This window comes from Haemorhous mexicanus, chromosome 4 (assembly GCF_027477595.1).
Source record: "Haemorhous mexicanus isolate bHaeMex1 chromosome 4, bHaeMex1.pri, whole genome shotgun sequence".
In the NCBI taxonomy this organism is placed as follows: Eukaryota; Metazoa; Chordata; class Aves; order Passeriformes; family Fringillidae; genus Haemorhous; species Haemorhous mexicanus.
Window position 1 is genome coordinate 33,020,883 of NC_082344.1, and position 19,765 is coordinate 33,040,647.

General features: G+C 38.7%; 1 protein-coding gene across 3 annotated transcripts in view; it reads right to left on the bottom strand.

Moving 5' to 3' along the window:
• Positions 1–19,765, bottom strand: part of SH3D19 (SH3 domain containing 19) — an 82,187-nt gene that overhangs the window by 11,479 nt on the left and 50,943 nt on the right. For all 3 annotated transcript variants that reach the window (XM_059844370.1, XM_059844369.1, XM_059844371.1), the window contains 5 exons: positions 9,573–9,680; positions 6,024–6,136; positions 3,802–3,860; positions 1,523–1,784; positions 221–289 (listed from right to left, as the gene is read on the bottom strand). In XM_059844370.1, the coding sequence (XP_059700353.1) occupies positions 221–289; positions 1,523–1,784; positions 3,802–3,860; positions 6,024–6,136; positions 9,573–9,680 (611 nt within the window). The remainder of the gene's footprint in view (positions 1–220; positions 290–1,522; positions 1,785–3,801; positions 3,861–6,023; positions 6,137–9,572; positions 9,681–19,765) is intronic.

Below are 19,765 nucleotides of genomic sequence, written 5' to 3' on the forward strand. Positions count from 1 at the left end.
TGCTCTGTTCCATAAGCTCAGTGTCCCTGGGCCATGAGGCAAATCACCATTATTGGGTTTTGTTTTGGCAGTTGTTTTGTTTTGATTACAGAAACACAAGGATTTAATAAATCACTATTACATGTCTCTGTAAGCTCTGAAGATTAAAACATTTGATACTTTTATGCAACAGAAGTCTTGTTCATTGACTATTTAAGCCAGCAGGAAAGAAGCACCTTACCTTACAGGACAGTTCTCCAGTGTTCCTGGGAAGACAATCTTCCTTGGCAACTCCATGAGGCACAGACAGCTCGAAGAGAAACAGGCAAATGGAAAAGTTTTTTTCACTTCTAAGCATCTCAGATTTTCACTTCAAGTGAAAATAGCCAGATGATTGAATATTTAAACCACCCACTACAAGTAATTAGGAGTCCAGTGGAAGAGGACAGGTTCCTTTGGAAGGTGTTCAGAACAAACTGCTGGTGATATGAACTGCCACTCTGAGAAACTCAGGGGGTGTCACCCCCTTTAAAAGTGTCTTAGACACTTAACTGGTATCACACCATACATTACAAGATATTCTGAAAGACACTCTGATGCAGAAACATATTCATTTGTCATGGAGGGCACTGGAAAAACACCCTGGGAGGAAATTTCCATTGACAGTAAGACTTCAGGGCAGGGAATTACTACTGATCTCCTACAGAAAAAAATCTCATACACAAAACTCTAAATGTAAAAGTGAAAGATCAAAAAGGTGGCAACAGAAAGTTTCCACTTCAAGAATTCCACTGCTGATGGAATTTTGATGCTGTTCATGCTATGGCTGCATGGCTGCTTTTTTTGACAACAGCACCAGTTCAAGCAGCCACCAGCTCTATCACTGACCAGTTTCAAATTTCTGGGGAAAGACCTTCTTTGTTTTTATTTGCAGTGTTGATCCATTTAAAATTTAAAATTCCCAAATAACACATAAAATATTTAAGATTCCCAAACAACACATACAATACCAAAACCATTTTTATAATGAAAAGTGATGTCATCAATAGGATGAAAATGTAAGATTTGCGATGTTACATTCCTCACACTTTGCAAGCTTGATTAAATAAGGTCAACTACTATATAAGTTCCAATGCTTCCCTTCCCCAATTTCCCTAAGCATTTTGATATGTATGGCTGAACCAATATACAAATGCAATTATTTAGCATAATCTCACTGAAAGAGAATTCAGAACTGGTGACTGGAAAAAGAACCCCCAAGCCCCAAGAGCTATGCATTAAAGATAATATAATTACATATATACACAAAAATACACCACACAGGTCTATACTTTACATGTATTTATTGCTTTCCCCAGTATTGCCTTATAGGACTTATTACTATTTATCTACTAGCAATTTCTAGGGAACATTATGCTGATAGACGCACTTTGAAAGCCACATAATACCAACCTACTTTAACCGGTTTAAATACCTTTTTTCCTGCTATTTTAACCAGCACTGTTTTATAAAAACAATGTACTCAGAATATTTCAACTCTCACCATGTATTTATTGTAGAGAGGATGACCTGGTTTAGGTCTAGGAGGTAATGCTGGATCTGGATTTTTAAAGACTGCACTTTTTGCTCTCTTGGGTCCCAACCTGAACTTGTTTTTTTTATCAGAAGCGATATCCGAAGTAGATCGTGAAAGAACATCCTTCTGGGAGGAGGTCTTGGCTGCAGAGAATTTTGGTGGTGGTGGCCTTCCAGGAACACTTTTAGGTGGGGGAGGTCGAGCAGGTATAATTTTTCCATCCACAGGCCTAAAAATTGTGCAAATCATCAGAGAAATATACATATTAATAAGCCTGCCACTTCATCCTAGATACAGAGTGTGCAGTAAGGAAACAAGATTTGTGATGACCTGGGCTGTACAGTTTGTAGTGTCTGAAGCTTTCCAGAAATACATGAACTCTTCAGATACTGACTGGGACTGATCGAGCCCTTAGACAGATCCCTTGACCATGTATTTCCAAGTCTGCTCACCAACAGCCTCCAAGCTTTCTGGGGAGCCCACTAAATAAGCAGGATTTGTTTCAGCGATCCACCTCTAGAAAGAGTTTTCTTTGTAGCTGCTGCAGGATGAAGTTCGTCTATTGGAGAGCTTTTGTGAAAGCTGGTCTTCAGGAATCAACCTAGCTCATTCCTTGGGATGTCACCTACCTGAAGTGGCTGATGAAACTCATGACATATCACACCACTTTGCACACTGCCATCAATAGCAGAATTTGCCATTTTTTATGCAATTAATGTCTACCACAGAAAGAAAACACTGGTGAAAACACTCAAGTTCTCTGGCAATGCTAGAGGCCTCACACTCCTATTAGCAGATGAGCAGTTTAGAAACCAAAATCAGAGACTAGCAAGTGACAGTACTAATATTTACTAGCAATTAATATCACAAGTAATATTCCAAAATTTCAGTATCATTTGATTGTTACTGGGAGACCTTCAACCACTTACTGCAAGTTTCTGCTACAACAAGTTTTTTGTTTCATATAATGTAATTCAGCATAATTATTTGCTCATGTACAATCCTCATGGGTCTGCAAAAATTATCAACCCCAACAAGTGTGCATTGGTGGATCTTTGAAGTATCATTCTAACACATTTTGTGAGTGTCACCCATTACTTGAGAAGATACTAGTGCTCTACTAATGCTCCTGATAAGAGTTCTCTGTTACTATTTGAGTATGGAACAATATTTAAATGTCAAAAAAAATTTTCACTTCTCTTCATCATCCATCTCTCCCTTTTTTTGGCCTCATCTTAAACTGAGCATTTTTAATATTGACAAAAGGGGATATTCCAATTTAAACTACTTTAAATCTGTAAACAGACCAGATCACACATTTTTAAAGCAACTTAACTAAACAAGAAGACCCTAACAAGCAATTCAGTGAACTATTACTGCTTACTTAAAATAAATTAAAAATCCATTTGAGCGTAGAGCGAAAGGACAAAATTTTTTCTGCAGTCCCAGAGACCCTCATAAGAATCAGGAATGTCATGCTAAACTGAATGTGGGGAAGGAACAAGCCAGTAAATGAGGTGTTTCCTTGTGGCACATCCATGTTCTTTCCTGTTAATTAATACCTATTATTATTGATAGAATAATTTCAATAACAGAAAGATTCTCTTGTCCTATCAGAACAGAGATAACTCTTGTGTTTAAACTCATAGATTTAGAATGCAAACACTGAGATACCCACAGTGGGCTGGCTAGTCAATGCCAGATCTCCATCCACTGTGTCTCTGGCACTGATGGACATGAATTAAAGGCTGATCCAGCAACTTTTGCCCTTGCACACATTCTTTCTTTTTGGTTTACAAGAATAAAAACCCCTAAGGTTATCATTGACCCTGCACCTGAATTTTAGGCCCAGAGTGTACAGATTAGCCAATGCTTCTGGCCCAGCATCTGCCCTTTTCAGGGTGGCATCATCTGCCACCTCCATTCCTTCACCACCCAAATCCCACCACAAGTGCAAGTGCTGTGGGTGAAAAGGTTAAAGATTCAGAAAGGAATGACTGTCAGCAGCCACTGTACGTTAGCTGAAAAGGCAAACAGCTGCTCTCCTATAATGTCCTTGCTCATACCGTACTATACAAACAAGTATTTATCAGCTACCAACTTGGTCCTGCCTATTTATTAGTGAGCATAGTGCCCAGCCAAGACTATTGAGCAATGGCTGGAGTCAGTAGTGTCTACACTGAGACTAACTATGCAAATTAATTTAGAAACAGAACTTTTAAGGGCTTTTGGAGAACCACACTCACCTTGGGGGTAGTAGAGGTTCTAGCTGAGGCACTCCAGCTTGTTCTGAGTGATCCAACTCCTACAATCATTCAAAAGAAAAAAGACATTTCTTTAAGCCTAAGGAAAACAAAAAATCCTGTTTAAATTATATAATTCTCATATTAAATTACATCCTATGGACATGAAAAACAAGAGTGTCTGGAGGTCTGTGAGTAAAGTAGTAAGAATTATGGTGTGATTCTGCAATTTTAAAGTGTTGTTGGACATGGAGGAAAATATGGAGGGCAAATAATCTGATTTACCACCTGAAACACAGCTTTAGTTGTGCATTAAGTATGACTCAGCTCCTCCTTTCCTACTACATGGCAGTAAGGACTTAAGAGCCAATTCCAGGAGAGTCATACAAATGTACAATTACACTGCCCATAGGGATTTGCATTATCAACTTGGATTTAACTTTGACACATGGAACACTTTGAACAGGCTTAAAGCAGAAAACATGACATTAATGCAACTTGCACAGGACAGCGTCTCTTGCAAACAACATTAGCTCCCATTAAAGAAGGCATCAAAATATGTTTGCTAGAGATCTAACAGACAAATCCCAGTGAATCTTGCTTTGGCAGATTAAGGCATCACTCCTCCCAGCTGCCCATGCTGGCCCTGCCAGAGATTACCCCCATACAGCAGTCAGAGAGGAGAACATGTGCCATGTCTGAAGGGCTTGGACCACGGTGATGGATTAACAAGTGACCATCCTTACTGCCTCCTGCTGTTTGTTTTCATCCCAGTGCCAGAAAGTTCTGCCAGCTCTGGGGAACAAGCACAGCTGCTTCTGGAACAGCATCATAAATCAGAGTGCTGAATCTGGGTTCAAAAGCACCCTTTCTGAACCAGTACTTCCAGATAGGTCTGAACAGTCTTGTTTACTTAATCAGATGCTTGAATATGCCTGAAACTCATAAACAATTTCTGTGATTTTTCTCATCTAGAAAACACCCAGATATATTTTGTGATAAAATCTGACCCTTGATTGAGTTCCCAAATTTCATGTTCTGATTAAATGACCCTATTAGAAAGAAAACAACCCGTCACTTTCAGATGAGGATGTTATCTTCATATCAGAAATTCTCCTCTTCTGTGTTGAAAGGAAGAAATCTCTGCCAACTGCTGATTACGGGCAACAATTTTTGCTGTTGCCATTTAATCACTTCCACTGACAATACTAGTTTTAGAAGCACAGCTCTTACCTTTCCAAACACAGAATTTCAGTGTTCCAGTGGATTCAATACAATCTTTTTTTAAAAGCTGAAGCTTACACATGTCTGTCACAACAGCCTGGGTGACTGTAAAAGTTCTGGAGTTCCACTGCATAAAATGTCATTTAATGTCTTGTTTCGTAAATTATTTTTTCAGCATTATTCAGAAAAGGTGGAACCTCTCTGAACAGCCTTTTCAATGACAACATTTCAACATCCTTTATCTTAGTAGCAGAGGTAGCTACAAAGGCATTTGTTGGCAGCATCCATCTAGTAAGGCCTCTTAATTTGATTTGATCTTTTACTGCCTGTGGCTTTCACAAGATTCTCTGCCATTCTTGTCATCAGAAAACTCAGTGTTTGTAAATTTTACTGTCATTTTCTAGTTTAATTACCTTTTGAAAAACTGTGTCAAATGTCATTTAGCTACAATGCCTACCATTACTGTGTACGTGCCCCGAAGCAAGGAGCAGAGCCTTACTTCCCAAAATAGGTGGTTCTACTCAGCAGAAAGAGCTGAAAAAAAAGCAAGCTTCATTCTTCTACAGAAAAGTTTCCTCTGCCTGCAAATTAGTACAGACACCGAGAGAAACTGTGTGCACAAAGGTAAAAAAATACATTTCTAAAGCACAACACCGACAACATTTCACCATGTAAATCCCCCTGGACTTTGAGCCACTTTGCAATGCTTTTGACACTCACTTGTAGAATACCATGATTTCAGATCATGAATACAGAAAATTGAAGATAGATGTGATCAAAGCTTAGTAAAATAACCAGAGTCTTTTTCAAAAACTGACAGCATTCCAAATTACCTAATTAATTAGAGAACAGAATCAAAAGAAAAAAGCTTTATATTTTTGAGTAGTTGTTTTCATCTTCTGGTCCTTCAAACAACTTACTTTACAAATACTTAAGGATCACAAGAGATCTTTTAACTAAAGCAGACAAAGCTGTAATACAGCAAAACAGTTCTAACTTACCCCTTTTTTCACTAGGTCACAACTGCTGGGTTTTCCCACTATGATATTGGATGTGTTCCCAATAGGCTTTTCAGCTGGAAGTGGCGGAGGGCTATGTGGGTTTTCATTTAAAGCTGTAAAAAACAACAACAACAACAACAACAAAAATCCCAAATTAAAGCCTAATTAATACCCTCTTCATGCAGATCAACAATAGATAAAGGAATCCACTTTTGTTTAGGGCATTTTTTTTTGTGAATGCAAAAAATTCCTTCCTCAAAGCTGGAGCAGCCAAAGGGAAGAACCCCTTAAAAGCCTGTGAAGAGAAAAGGGACATGAGGGGAACATCTTAACTCTGAGGTTGAATTCAGGAATACTTCCCATCCTGCATAATGGATCTTCACTTTACTCTAAGGACACCAAAGTCATTTCAGAATTTCAAGGTTTCAGCTGCAATATTTGGTGATACAATATTAGACAAGTAGAAGAGTTTCTACCCCTTGGAATGTCAGATTCATTACTGGATACCCTGAAACGCCATCACCACATTTCTAAACTGGCTCACTTTTTTTTTCAGCTGTCAGCTCCTGGAATATCCTTCAGGCTGGAAAACAGCTGAGGGTTATTTCAAGCAACCCTGAAAGATCAGGAGACTTAGATGGAAGAATGTCCAGAAAGGTAAAGGCAAGAAAATAAATTATCGCCTGTTACAAAATTCAGGATGGCAGAAAACAGAGATGGAAGTTGCCAGGTAGTCTTTAAGGAGAAAAGCAAGTTTAGGACATGGAAGAGGAAGCCCTACAGATCTTACTAGGGAAGAGTGATGATGTCCTCACCCTCAATAAAGAATAGAAAACCCTTCTAAAAATATGACTTTTGCTTTCAATACCTCTGCCATTGAAACCTGGGAAGCACTTTGACAGGTTTTGCCAGCATATTTATCAAACATTTTGTCTTTATATATTGGAACCATGTCATCTATTTACAATCTGTTTGTATAACAAGAAAATTAACTTCATAGAAAGAGCTACAGACACTTAAGCTCTTCTGACTTCCAGCTGAACTTGGAGTTACATAAAAATATGTGTAGATAGCCTGGACATTTATAGACTGGTGACAAAAAAAAAAAAAGAGAGATGCTATTCACAACAAAACCTTTAGTTGCTCACTTCATGAAAATTAAGAAAATTAATTTTCTCAACAAAGAAACATAGGAAGGAGAAGTGTTGTTTATTTTCAACACCTTTTTTGCATTACTATTATGTAAAACACTGCTGTGATGTTTAAAAATGGATCAGTTCAATGGATCAGTTCAATTCTTAGGAGAAGCTCACAGTTACTGTGTTGGCAGTGACCAGGCATAGGAGAAAAATGTTGGCAAGTTCATCACTTTTCTAAGGTACTGCAATGGATGAAAAGTAAAAATAATATCAGGCAGTAATTCCTAAAGAAATCTTCACTTATGTCTTACTGATACAAAAAGCATGAGACATTTATTTACCAATTCAAATCTTGTTATATACACAGATGGCCTAATTTCCTCTCCCTTACTCTTTTTAAGGTCAGAATTAAAGGAACTAGAGGAACAAAAAAAAAAAAAAATCCCCAAGAACTCGAAGTCAGGTGTTATTTTCAGTGATTTCTAAGTGTAATAACTGAAGTGGAATTTTAATGTTTCCTTTCTAACCACATCTCAACAAAAATGCTAGTCCTAATTGAAAACGTCACTGGAGTTCAAATTCTTAAGCAGTTCTGTCCCCTTTTTGGTAGTGCTGGGTGGGCTGGTTTTGGGGGGTTTTAAAAATTTGTGTTATTTTGTTTTGTTTGTTTATTGGGGCTTTTCAGTTTTTCTTGGTTCCTGACAGAATTTATCTCCTCAATAAACAAGATGGCAAAAGACTCGCCTATACTGAGATTATGTGGTCCCTTTACAATGTAAACCCCACTAGATCAATTTTTACTTTGGCCCAGTTGTACTGTTCTCCTGTTTTAACTTTTAACAGGTTACATTTCTGCACCAGCTCCTATTTGACAAAAGGTTACTCTGCTTTCTTGGAATATGCTTCTGTTCCTCCCTATCCCATTAATCTTCCAACCACTGATTCCCATAAGGCAGGCAGTCCTTCACAACCTCCTGCTGTTTGTAGCTAAGTACAGGACCGGCAGTCCTTTGTGGAAATTTCAATTACCACTAGAGAGCAGCAAGAGCCCAGTTATCTACAAGTTCAAAAGGCTACCCAAGTCAAAAAAAAAAAAAAAAAAAAAAAAAAAAAGGAAAAAATGTCAGGTAGTTGATTGGCTTTTTGTTTAATTTTATTTTTAATTGTAATTAAAATTTTCTTTATAGAGGAGAATTATGTCATAGTTTCTTTACAGTAGTTCACAAACATATTCTTCCAATTGAAAAAACTTTTCTTTTTAATCAGATATTAACAGAAAGACTTTTCCTCACAGCTTTATCTCCAGTCTTCTCTGCATTTTTAATAATTTCCACTGAATTTCTTACACATGCAGGGGAAAAGAAAATTGAGTATTTTAACAGTGGGTTGGTGACAGGGGGAGATGGGAAATAAAGAGTGAAACTACTATGAGAAATACCACCTGGCCATACAGTTAGCACAAGTTGACTGTACACCTACTAAATGTGGCAAAATGTGATTTTGAAACACGAGTTTTAAGAGCTATCTTTTGACATTTTTCCCTAAGCTTTGAGGATCAAAGATAAGGCCAAACAGAATTCTGCAAGTACACACTCCAGCATACAAAGACCAACACAAAGACCTTGCAGCTCACTGATAAATTTCCACTCTGAGATGCTGTCAGTGTCATTTGTAAAGCTGTAAAAGATTAGAGGTGGCAGGCTTTAGGAATACAGTGACTCTCAGAAAACTCCAGTCAGGACCCTGACGTAAAATTGACCACATAAGGTTTTTGCAGCCCAGTTCTCACATGCCTTTTTTTATTCCCTTAAACTGGTATGTAAACATTCTTGCTTAAATGACCACAGATTTCAAAACTAGCAAGGATCAAAGGAACTTTTTGATTTAGATGATGAAAACTATGCTAAACATCCCAACCAAGTTGTATTTGAAGTAAAGTTTAATGCACCAATGTTTTTCTTTTGACAAGGAAGCTTGGGAGCAGCACTAAACCTCAGCTAAGGTCAGCGCCAAAGTCAGTTAGGCCAAAGGTTCAGCTCCAGAATATGGCTCAGCAGACAAAACAAGCTTGCTTCTGCTGCAGGGGTCTCCTCCAAGTTTTCCTTTCCAGCCTTTATATCTGCCCCTTACATACAGTTTCACCTCTGCTATGCATTAGCTCCATCAGATTTGAGACATCAAACTCAGGGGAGGGAGCCCAGTGAGGCAGCTGGGCAGCAGGGAGAGTGGAACACCACGCTCACCTACCTCTGCCTCCCACCACAGCCCTCAGGCTGGCTCCTCTGACTTGTCAAACCATGCCATGGGATTCCTCTGGCAGCTGATATTAGCTACTAAACAGCAAGTCACTTAAGCCCCAGTTGAAATGGTTTTCTAAGACATTTCTCAGACATTTGGGAGAAGAACTTACATTTCCCAGGTTTAGCTGGGATTCGGATTACAGTGGGTTTCCGAGCCAAAGCTGGTTGAGCCGTCTGTTCCTTGGCAGGTTCACTTTTGGTAAGGAACTGAAACGGATCTAAAAGGAGAAAAACATCTTTAATACTTATTTGTTGAACACAAATCTTACCAAATATTGCTTTAATTTTTAAGGGTATTTATATTTCACACTCAATACAGTAATAAAAATGGATAGATCAGGCTGATGCAACTAGCATACCTAGCTCTTTGTAAGTAACAGCTCTTCTTTATACATCTGCCTTCATAGCTGACTTAACATAAACATGCTCCAGATACCTTCTGGAATTATATGAGCCACTAAACAAGTGGAACTGCATTGCTTGGTAGTAGGGACCTGAAATCAAAATGGCTTCAGGGGAATGTTTACAAAGCACTTGATCTAATGCACTGACATAGCCATGAAAACATTCACTGGAAAGTTTTAATCAATACAATCTTGTCAAAGCTAAACAATCAGCACTGCAGCAGATAAAATAACTACTGAAACATACAAAACATTTAAATACTACTGATTACAAAATGTTCTTGCTGTAGAACAATTAATTCTTTTGAAGATTCTGCATAATTTTGTTGGTTATAAACCGGATGACATGGAGGGAACTGGTTCAGACCAAGGAGAAAAAAAAACTGTGCCTGAGCTCTGCCCCTGCCTATATCACTCACTCCTCTACAAGCCTGCCCAAGCATTCCACTGGTAAGACAGGAGCAATGTTTCCCATGCTTCATTACCTTAAACACTGGTCTCTTATTAACAGGCATGGGAACATAGGTGCATGTAGAAGGCAGCTGTAAAAATACTAGTACATAAATAAAGACCAAATTAATGTGTTCTTTCTCACGTACACCTTCATGTCAAAGAGCAATACTTCTTTCTTCTTAACAACTGCTACTTCTTTGTCTGACATTATCAAATTCTATAGTAAAATGGCAATGCTTAACTGAATCATAAAAGTGTACAGTAGAAACTGGAGAAGGACTCTGGGTGATAAATCTGACACATATTCATAGCCACAACAAGAGAGTTTGATCTCTTCTGCTGGCCTTTTCAGATGTGTAGCTCAATGAGATGATATTTATGGAGTGTCATAGTCCAAGAGAAGAAATATGCAGGGCATCTCTTTGAATTCCTCATGACTTTAATAGAAGCATACCCTTTCCCAAAACTACTACCATACCTCCTGATAAAGTTGGAAAAATCTGCGTTTGATAAAATTTTATCTTTAACAGTTAGAAAAAAATGTTATGCCATATGAAGTCGTGATTTCTTATGGACAATTTTGAACAATACAATCCAATCTGAGCAAGACACTATGCATCTGTGCCTGGCAATTCACATAAGATTTAAGAAAGTCCAAAAATGCAATATTTATTTATGAACAACTTCATGCCCTCCCACATGCACACAACTCAGTGGCCACAGCTCCCCTTGGGCAGCGCATCTGCCATCAGCCCCCTCTGGCAGTGCCCCCAGCTCCTGCTGCCAGCGGGCAGCTGTCACAACAGCAGGGACAACATGCCATAGGGCCCATGCATGCTCACCCAGCTCAGATGTCCACCTCCCACCAGCCCCTTGCTTAAGGCTCTCTTCACAGGCAGTCCCACCCCGTATGGCTGTGCTGTGTGGATTTGTGCCATGGCCTCTCCTAAAGCCAACCTGCCTACAGGTTCCCCAGAAACCCACCCAGCTACCTTCAGATCTCATTTTAATCAGGAATCAAGCAAATCAATTCCTTCTGTCAGGCTGCTAGTACAACAGCTGGGACTGTACACTTCAGGTACAAAGGATCATGGCAGGTCAGCAATTTGTCTACAGATAAAGGTATACAGGCCACAGTTAAAAATAAACTCTGTTACCATCTAGACAAAAGATGGCTCCATCACATTGTGCCCAAAGATTTCCACTGCATCTGGAAATTAGGTGCAGGCAGCCCACAATGCTTTAGAATCTAAGGGTGAAACAACATTTTGTTCAAGTTATGGATTAGCACATGAGGGTAGAGGGTTTAGGTCTCTTCAGTGAAAGCTGCATCACAGCAAGAGTTTGGTAGAGGACTTGAAAACATGGAGCACAAGTGGGGTAGAAGCATTCTGTAAGTACAGTCATTACAAGGAATCAAAATCCCACCACTGGAGCAAGGCTTCTTTTACTATTTTATACCTCCATCTGCTAGCTACAATGCTAACACTTGCATTGCATTAAAAAAATCCTGAAGATTTATCAAACTAACTTTTGTGCTGGTGTTTAGATTGACTTTAAGTGCAGCTGAAACCCCCCCCCCCTGTAACTGGGCTTTGTTTTCTTTTAGTTATCTGGCAACTCTACATCAGACTTGAGGAGTGACCCTGGGGAGGCAGCAAGGCCTCGAAGCTGCATTTGCCTATGGGGAAGCTGGAGATGGTATGAGCAGAGGAAAGGTGAGCAGGGCTAAGTCATGGGCTCCTTGACACAGCATGACCATAAGGAACACTGGCACACAGAGCACCTCCTGGGGTATGGTTCTGCAAAGGTGAAGGAAATTCTGCATGAAAAACGAGGAAACAATTTTCCAAAGCCTCCATCTTATGAAAATATAGACACTGAGAGACCAAGTGGAAATGGTCTAAATATCCCAAATAATCACAGTTGTGTAGTGTTGCAAATTTAAAGAAGATTTAAAATTGTAAAAAATTGCTATTTGTCAGCTGTTAGTCACTGCTATGCATAAAAACAGTTTTCTTGACCATTCAGCAGTTGGCAGAGGTCTCTACATCAATACATCTGACAATTTTTAAGTCTGAGAAAAGCAATTTCTAGGGCTGAGAAAACCATTTGATGAACGTTAGTTTTCCACTCATTATCTTATGTTCAATTATACTGTTGTCACCTCATAATTAGTTTAAAACTCATAACCTTGTTTATGTTATTCCATTCCCCAGTGCTGGGCTTGCAGCAGAAATTGGTTTAGAAAATGACTGTGCTGCTTTGTGCAATGGGACTGACAACATATCAAATTTTTATGTTGTTTAACAACAATTGGGCATCATTTGAGCATAATTCATAGAGGTGTGAAAACAGAATTGTTAATGTACTCATTTAAAGCTTCTCAGCTCAAGGAAATTAATCTGCAAGTAATTTTTCATAAGACATATCAACAGACTTCTATCGATTTTTTTATTAAAGTTTTACAACAAAGCTTAAAATCTGTGGCTTCCTTAGTCTCATTTTTCTAGAGCTTCTGTTTCAAAGGGTTATGTGATAACATGTATTACTGTGCTTGTTGGAAGGAAAGACAAATGCAAGCTGTGTATTCAAATAAACCATACATAATCTTCTTTCTTTTAACAGTTTTGGAGAACCAACCTTTTACCTCCCACTGACATACACCCTTGTTTAAAATTAAAAATGAGGTTTCAGAAGAAGCAGTAGGTTTTGCCCATGCAAGAAGAACAGATGGGTATTTTCCTGAAATATTTACTGATAGTCTTTAAGTGAGATGTAGTAAGATGGGAATAGATACCTCAGCAATAAGGGGAATCTCCAAACAAATAGTAAGTGGAAGGCTAAAAGCCCAGATAGTACTATCTGTTGTGAAGATGCTCAGTCCTGTAAGAAGTACTCAGTACACATGAGAACAATGGAGTATAAAGGTGGGGATGCTGATATTACACTTGCCAGTACAGAAGTATGCAACTGTGTCCACTTTCAAGGTTTAATTTAAAAACCTAAATCAGCTGTAAAAGGCAAAACTCCCACATTCACTTCACACAGAACAGTACAGTCACCAGAGTCTTCCAGGAGCAGAGAACAGGAACAGACCTCATCAACAACTGGTTTTATTAAAGCCTAGCCCTGTGAAAGCACTCTGGTGTTTATGGAAGCATCATCAACCCATACTTGGGGGAAGATTCTCAACATCAGGCCTCTCCTAGTAATACAGCCAGAGAGTCAATGGAAACTTGACAAGTAACACCTCAAAGAATGGGGCTCATGCTCGATAAACACTGTGAAATGCCAGAAGTCTGATGTTCACTCAGACATTTTAAATCTCAACCTATTTACAACAACAGAGAGACGTATTAGACAGGTATGGACTCTACATTCCAGCATCAGAGATTTTACCAATCTGCTTTCCACAGTATTTTTCATCAAGAAAATTAACAGTTCACTGTTTTCAGAAATGGATTTCTGACACAGAGAGAATAATATGGACTACACCACCTTTCACAAAATATGCAATTTGCAGCTCCCTCTGCATGGAACACTGTCATGATCTGGCCATGACTGCAACTTTTGAGAGACTGGAAAATTAAAAAAGAAAAAAGAAAAAAGAAAAAAGAAAAAAGAAAAAAGAAAAAAGAAAAAAGAAAAAAGAAAAAAGAAAAAAGAAAAAAGAAAAAAGAAAAAAGAAAAAAGAAAAAAGAAAAAAGAAAAAAGAAAAAAGAAAAAAGAAAAAAGAAAAAAGAAAAAAGAAAAAAGAAAAAAGAAAAAAGAAAAAAAGAGAGAGAGACAATGGGATGCATGTTCTTTCAGCATCTGATCTGTGCAGAACCTGAAAGTAAGTTCAGGTGATAGTCAGGCTTCTTGGTATTCTCTTAACACTAGGAGACCAGCTCACTCAAATAACAGGAATGCAGTATCATTTGGGAGGACACTTAGTACTGCTTCAGACTTAAAACTGGAGGAGAGGCAAGCAAATCTGCTTTGCAGAAAGAGCCTAGCCATCAGTGTGACAAAAGTGCACAAAGAACTATATAGAGTTTTGTATTCTCTGTAAAATATAGAAAAATTTGCCAAAACATGCCACAGAAGATTTGACTTAAATGTACTTGCTGAAAATGTGAGCTGTCCTTAACTGAGCACTGAAATCTCATCCATGTAGTCAGAAAGCTGGAGAGCAGATAAAATCTACTATTAGAATAGCAAAACTTCTTGGACTTCTGTAACACTTAATGGCAATAAAAGCATTCATGGGGTAGAAAATGACACACATACTACCTGTACATATAGAGATATAGATGGACCTTTTCTGAGCTTTTTCTCTCTGGAAGTGGGGAAATGCCCATACTTTGCACCTGTGTGTATCTAAAAGCGTAACCATTTGTCCATCTGTACTAGTAAAGGTGATGGAAATGACACTGCCTTTGGCACAAAACTACTGTGTATACCAGCACAAGTTATTATGGGAGAGTTTGGAGGCCACTCCTCTCTCATGGATCTAGTTTGCTAGTTGAAGTAAGACCAGGATAGTTCAGATTGCAAGAGCCTTCAGGAGGTCTCTGATCAAACCTCCTGCCCAGAACAAGTCAGCTGTGAGGGCATGTTGCTAGAAATTGGTTGTGTAACCTGGTCTGACTTCAAAAATTAGATGCTGGAAGGTATTTGGACATACAATGGGTGACCAAGAAAATATCCCCCCAAAGTGCCCTGAAGATTAAGAAACACAGCCTTGTCCACTCTTTCCAGGTGAATGAATGATTTTCTATTGCCAAGAGACTGAAGTGCCCCAAAAGAGGCAAGATGGAAATTTCCGAAGCAGGTAATGGAAAGCAGTAATATGGAAATACAAAATATTTTTTTTAATTGAAAATGTGAAGGACAAGGTAATTTATAATGTTGTTTAAAATATCTAGCCACTCTCTTGCAAGAATCTCACAGGCTTTCAGCAAAAAAAAAAAAAGGGCTTTCTAATAAACATTTTCTTTTAAATAAGCATTTTGTTGTTCTTTGATAAACTTTGTGAACAAAGGATATCTGCATTTCAAATATTGTAAAATAAACAGATTTAATTATCAGAGAAGACAGATCTTATTAAGAACATTATTACTTGTGTGTTACTTCACAGCATCTATAGACCTGGAACTCAAACCAAATTAATTTGCATTTGACAACCTAAAGGGCTACTCATCTATTATGTAGCTATGATTTAAAAATCTTATTTGTTTCCTAAGCCTAGATATAAGGCCCTCTCCTGTGCCAGCTTTCAAGGTCCTTGAAGGCTCCAATTTATATCCACTACTCAAGCATCTGTAGTGACTGAAGAGTTAATGGATGCTTCTTATCACTCTTCCTGGAGACTGTCAACCTTGCAGCAGAACAACAGGACACAGCACAGCCCCCAATCTCCAACAGCAGCATGTCCTCAGGTAAAACTGTTTTTACAGGGTTTTATGCCAAAGACCAGATTAAAATGGATGAGACAGCTCATCCTTTTCTGGGGTGATAATTTGTCAGTAAGTAAAAAAGGAGACAGGTGTCTTGAAAATAACCACAATAAGAGTCATCAGAAACTCTGCTGAACCTTAAGAAAAGCTGCATTATTTTGATGATATGTCTGGACTAATCTACCAGTTAAAAGTATTTCCTTTTTTTTTTTTTTTTCTTTTCCGTCCTGAGGAAGCAATTAAAATCAAGCAGCTGGGCAATATCCCCACAGCAGAGAAATCTGGAGTTACTCAAGCAGCAGTTTTTCTGAATTGTCTATAATGTCATACAAATGCCACCATTCATGCCACAAGAAGCAACAATACATATAAATGAATAGCAGCATTGCTTTAGTTGGGTATTTTTTCTCAGCAGAGACAGAAATGAATCTTTATACTACGATAAAGTAATTAGACAGACAGTGCAGTGGCTTCCAATGCCACTGCATAAAAGATAATTAAGAAATGCAGTAGTCTCACTACCATTGGACCTGAATGTAATGAAGATATCAAAATGAGAGCTGTCTCCTGCTGGCAAGGTAAGGCACTCTCTGAACTACTTTTCAAAGCATCTGGTTTAAATTGAGTTCTGCTATGTCAGGCACAGAGCAATCAGTGAATTATATGCTGTTCCAGAGAGAAGGAAGAACAGAGAAGAGCTCCCCACATGTGAAAAGGAATAAAAACATTACAGCAATATCACCTCCAAGTTTTAATTTAAATGTGTGCTCTAAATGCACCATAACCTGATCCTCTTTGTCCAAAATATACATTCTCATAATTTTAAGCAAGCAGGCCCACTACATGCCTTGACATAGCAACTGATACAAGTTAGAGGTAAAAATCATGAGTCTTCTGAAGCTGTGAAATTTACACAGTTAAACTTGCACTAGGATTTAATCTCCAAGCCTTGTAAAAATGGATAAGTGAGAATTGAGCCCACCTGTTAGATTACCAAAACTTTTAACAGCCAGGAACTGCATATGTTCCTGTTATCAGCAATAAAAGAAATGCAGAAGTAACCCAGATGATCCAAAACACCACAACTATCATCAAAGCATTAGAAACAAAAGATGCAGAGTCCCAAACAGATGCCCTCACATTCTAAATGACTGACTTAAATAGAAGTAATTTCATTAGGATACAAATGGCTTTGAACATTAGCCTTTGAGTCCAAAAGCACGGCACTTAAAAGTGTTTTGGATGATGACAAAGCAGTTCTACAGATTTGTCATTCCTGACTTCTCCCTCCTAGCACTTCCCTTGGGCCAGCATCATGAGTTGGCTGCAAGATTCTGTCACAATTCACCTCTGAATTTTGAAGCTTCTAAAGTTTCCAGAGACTTCAAGTCTGAGTGGATGCTGAAAGCTTTAAAAGAAATCTCAGTATCCAGAGTCTCTATCTGCATCAGAATGATTCCCCTCTTCATACAGGTTGGACAAGGATAAAATTATTGATGTTTGGATAAGGGTAAACTCACTCAAGTAATAGCTGTGCTGGAGATGCTATCAAACACTGACAAAACTCACAGGATTGCTTGAGATAAACTTGAATCATTCAGCTAGTTTTGGTAGTTGAACTACCAGTTAAACACTGACATTTAGACAGGTGAAACTAGAGTGGTTTGCTGCCAACACCGCTGAACTTAGCAGATAAACAGCATTCATATATTTCACTTACTGTGGCGGTGTTAGCCTTCTTTTAGAGGAAGGTGATGTCTTACATCAGTCAACTAAACTGCTGAGAAGACTCAACTTTGTTTTGCCTGTTTCACCTTTTCATTCATATGCTCACTTCAACTTCTGCCTTCTATGTAATACCAGGCAGAAGTTGAAGTGAGCATATGTGTCCTCCTCATCATGCACTGAACACTTCCCCTTCCTCCTTTCACAGCAGGAGCCAGCAGCAGCAGGGATTGATCCCTGCAGTTCTGTTTACATTGGCCTAACACAGCTGTGCTGTTCCAGACAAAATGAAGCTCTGGTAACACTGCAATATGCAATGTAATGCTGCTCTCTGACAAACAAGATGTTGGTGCTTGGCTTCCAATGCCACTGCATAAAAGCTGCCTTCCTTTCCTAGGGTTGCCATAACAACAAGCAGAGCACTGTCATTTTGCTAAGTAATGACAATGACAAATATCTAAGAAATGCAAAGGTCTGGGGAACTGGGAGCAAGATTAGAGCTTTTCTTCCTGCCTTCACAAAACATTTTACCATGGATTCATCTTGCAAATCCCTAAGCTGTTCCTATGGGAACATGAGAAATAGCTAGTGTTAGTGCTCTGTGTTGCCTCATTTTCAGAGAGCCAGTGTTGTTCTTGTGGATGCTCTATCAGGACACTGCAGAGTATTAGTTATCCAGGGTACAGGATATGATCTTGAGCTCAAAAATGCCAGCAAAAATCTGGAATCAGTCCTAATTTTGCAGTGTAATAAAGTGGTAATGCTGCCATACCTTCTTCTCTTTAGTAGACAAGAAGGGATTGCAACTCAGATGACATTTTATTGAATGAATAAAATCACGGGCACGTGACTTAAGAAGTCAGGAAACTATTCTATGAATAATTGCTTTGTTAACCACGAGGATGGAAAGCATTTTCTTCTTAATTAAATGAAGAATAACACCTAGGGCACCAACCAGGAAGAGTAAGAACAACACTCCTATCACTTCATCATGAAAGATGTTTTTCTCAGGTGATTTTCCTTTGTGATCATTAAAACTCTGATTTAATAGTAGAATTAATGTTTTCTATTTTTTCTAGGTTGTGGGCAAGTCTGTCTTTTAGTGTATGTAGCCAAAACATGATATTCCTTTTTATGCATTTCAAAACGTAAATATTCTCTTTTCTTGCCTATTACATAGAACAGGTACATTGTCCTTCTATTAGCTACCTCTATTAATCAAAATAAAATGACTGAAACTACAAAAGTTTTACCCTAAATGGCATTTCCTCTAAAACCTTGCACATGTAGTGTCTATTCCATGACTACAGTCTCCAGACACAATGATCATGCCTCTTTTCCCACCTAGACACCATCAGGCATACATTTCCTTGACCTAAGTACAAAACACCTCTCCACTCACCCTGCGCTGCTTCCTCCTTTCAGTTTTGGTGACATTTTTGCCATGTTCCTGGAATCTATCAGCCCAAGAAAAAATGGACTTGTGTCCACGTTGAAATAACCACCTCTCCTGCAGGATTTTTTGTTGCCTTATTTTCGTTGCTTACGTAAGCTCTCCTGAGAACTGTATGTCTGTACATACCAATCTTAACAATTTAAAACTTTAGGGGAAGTTTATACATCTGCCTTGGGATTTTCATGACAATATAGAGGAGAAACAATAACAAATTGGAACTTCATCTGTCAATGAAATTCATGAACTGTGAAGAAATTGTATTTGTTAATAATCATTAATATTGATTTACTGTGACAACTACACTGCATCTACACCTCTCTTTTGTGAAAGTTAAGATGATAAATGATGCGTGGGGGGTTAACCCTGGCTGGATGTCAGGTGTCCCCCAGAGCCACTCTATCATTCCACTCCTCCAATGAACAGGGAGAGAAAATGTAACAAAATGCTCTTGGGTCAAGATAAGAGCAGGGAGAGATCACTCACCAGCTAGCAAAACAGATTTGACTTGGGGAAACATTACTTGACTTTATTACCAGTCAAATCAGAGAAGGGTAATGAGAAATAAATCCAAATCTTAGCAACACCTACTCCCACCCCTCCCTGCTTTCCAGTCTCAGCTCCACTTGCAATTTTCTAACCTCCTCCCCAAGTAGCACAGGGAGATGAAAACAGGGGCTGTAGTCAGTTCATCACACCTTGTCTCTGCCACTCCTTCCTCTTCAGGGGAGGACTTTGACACTCATCCCTTACTTCAGCATGGGATCCATCCCATCCTGTCAGACATAAGGGAAGCTTCTGGCAGCTTCTCAGAAAAGCCACCC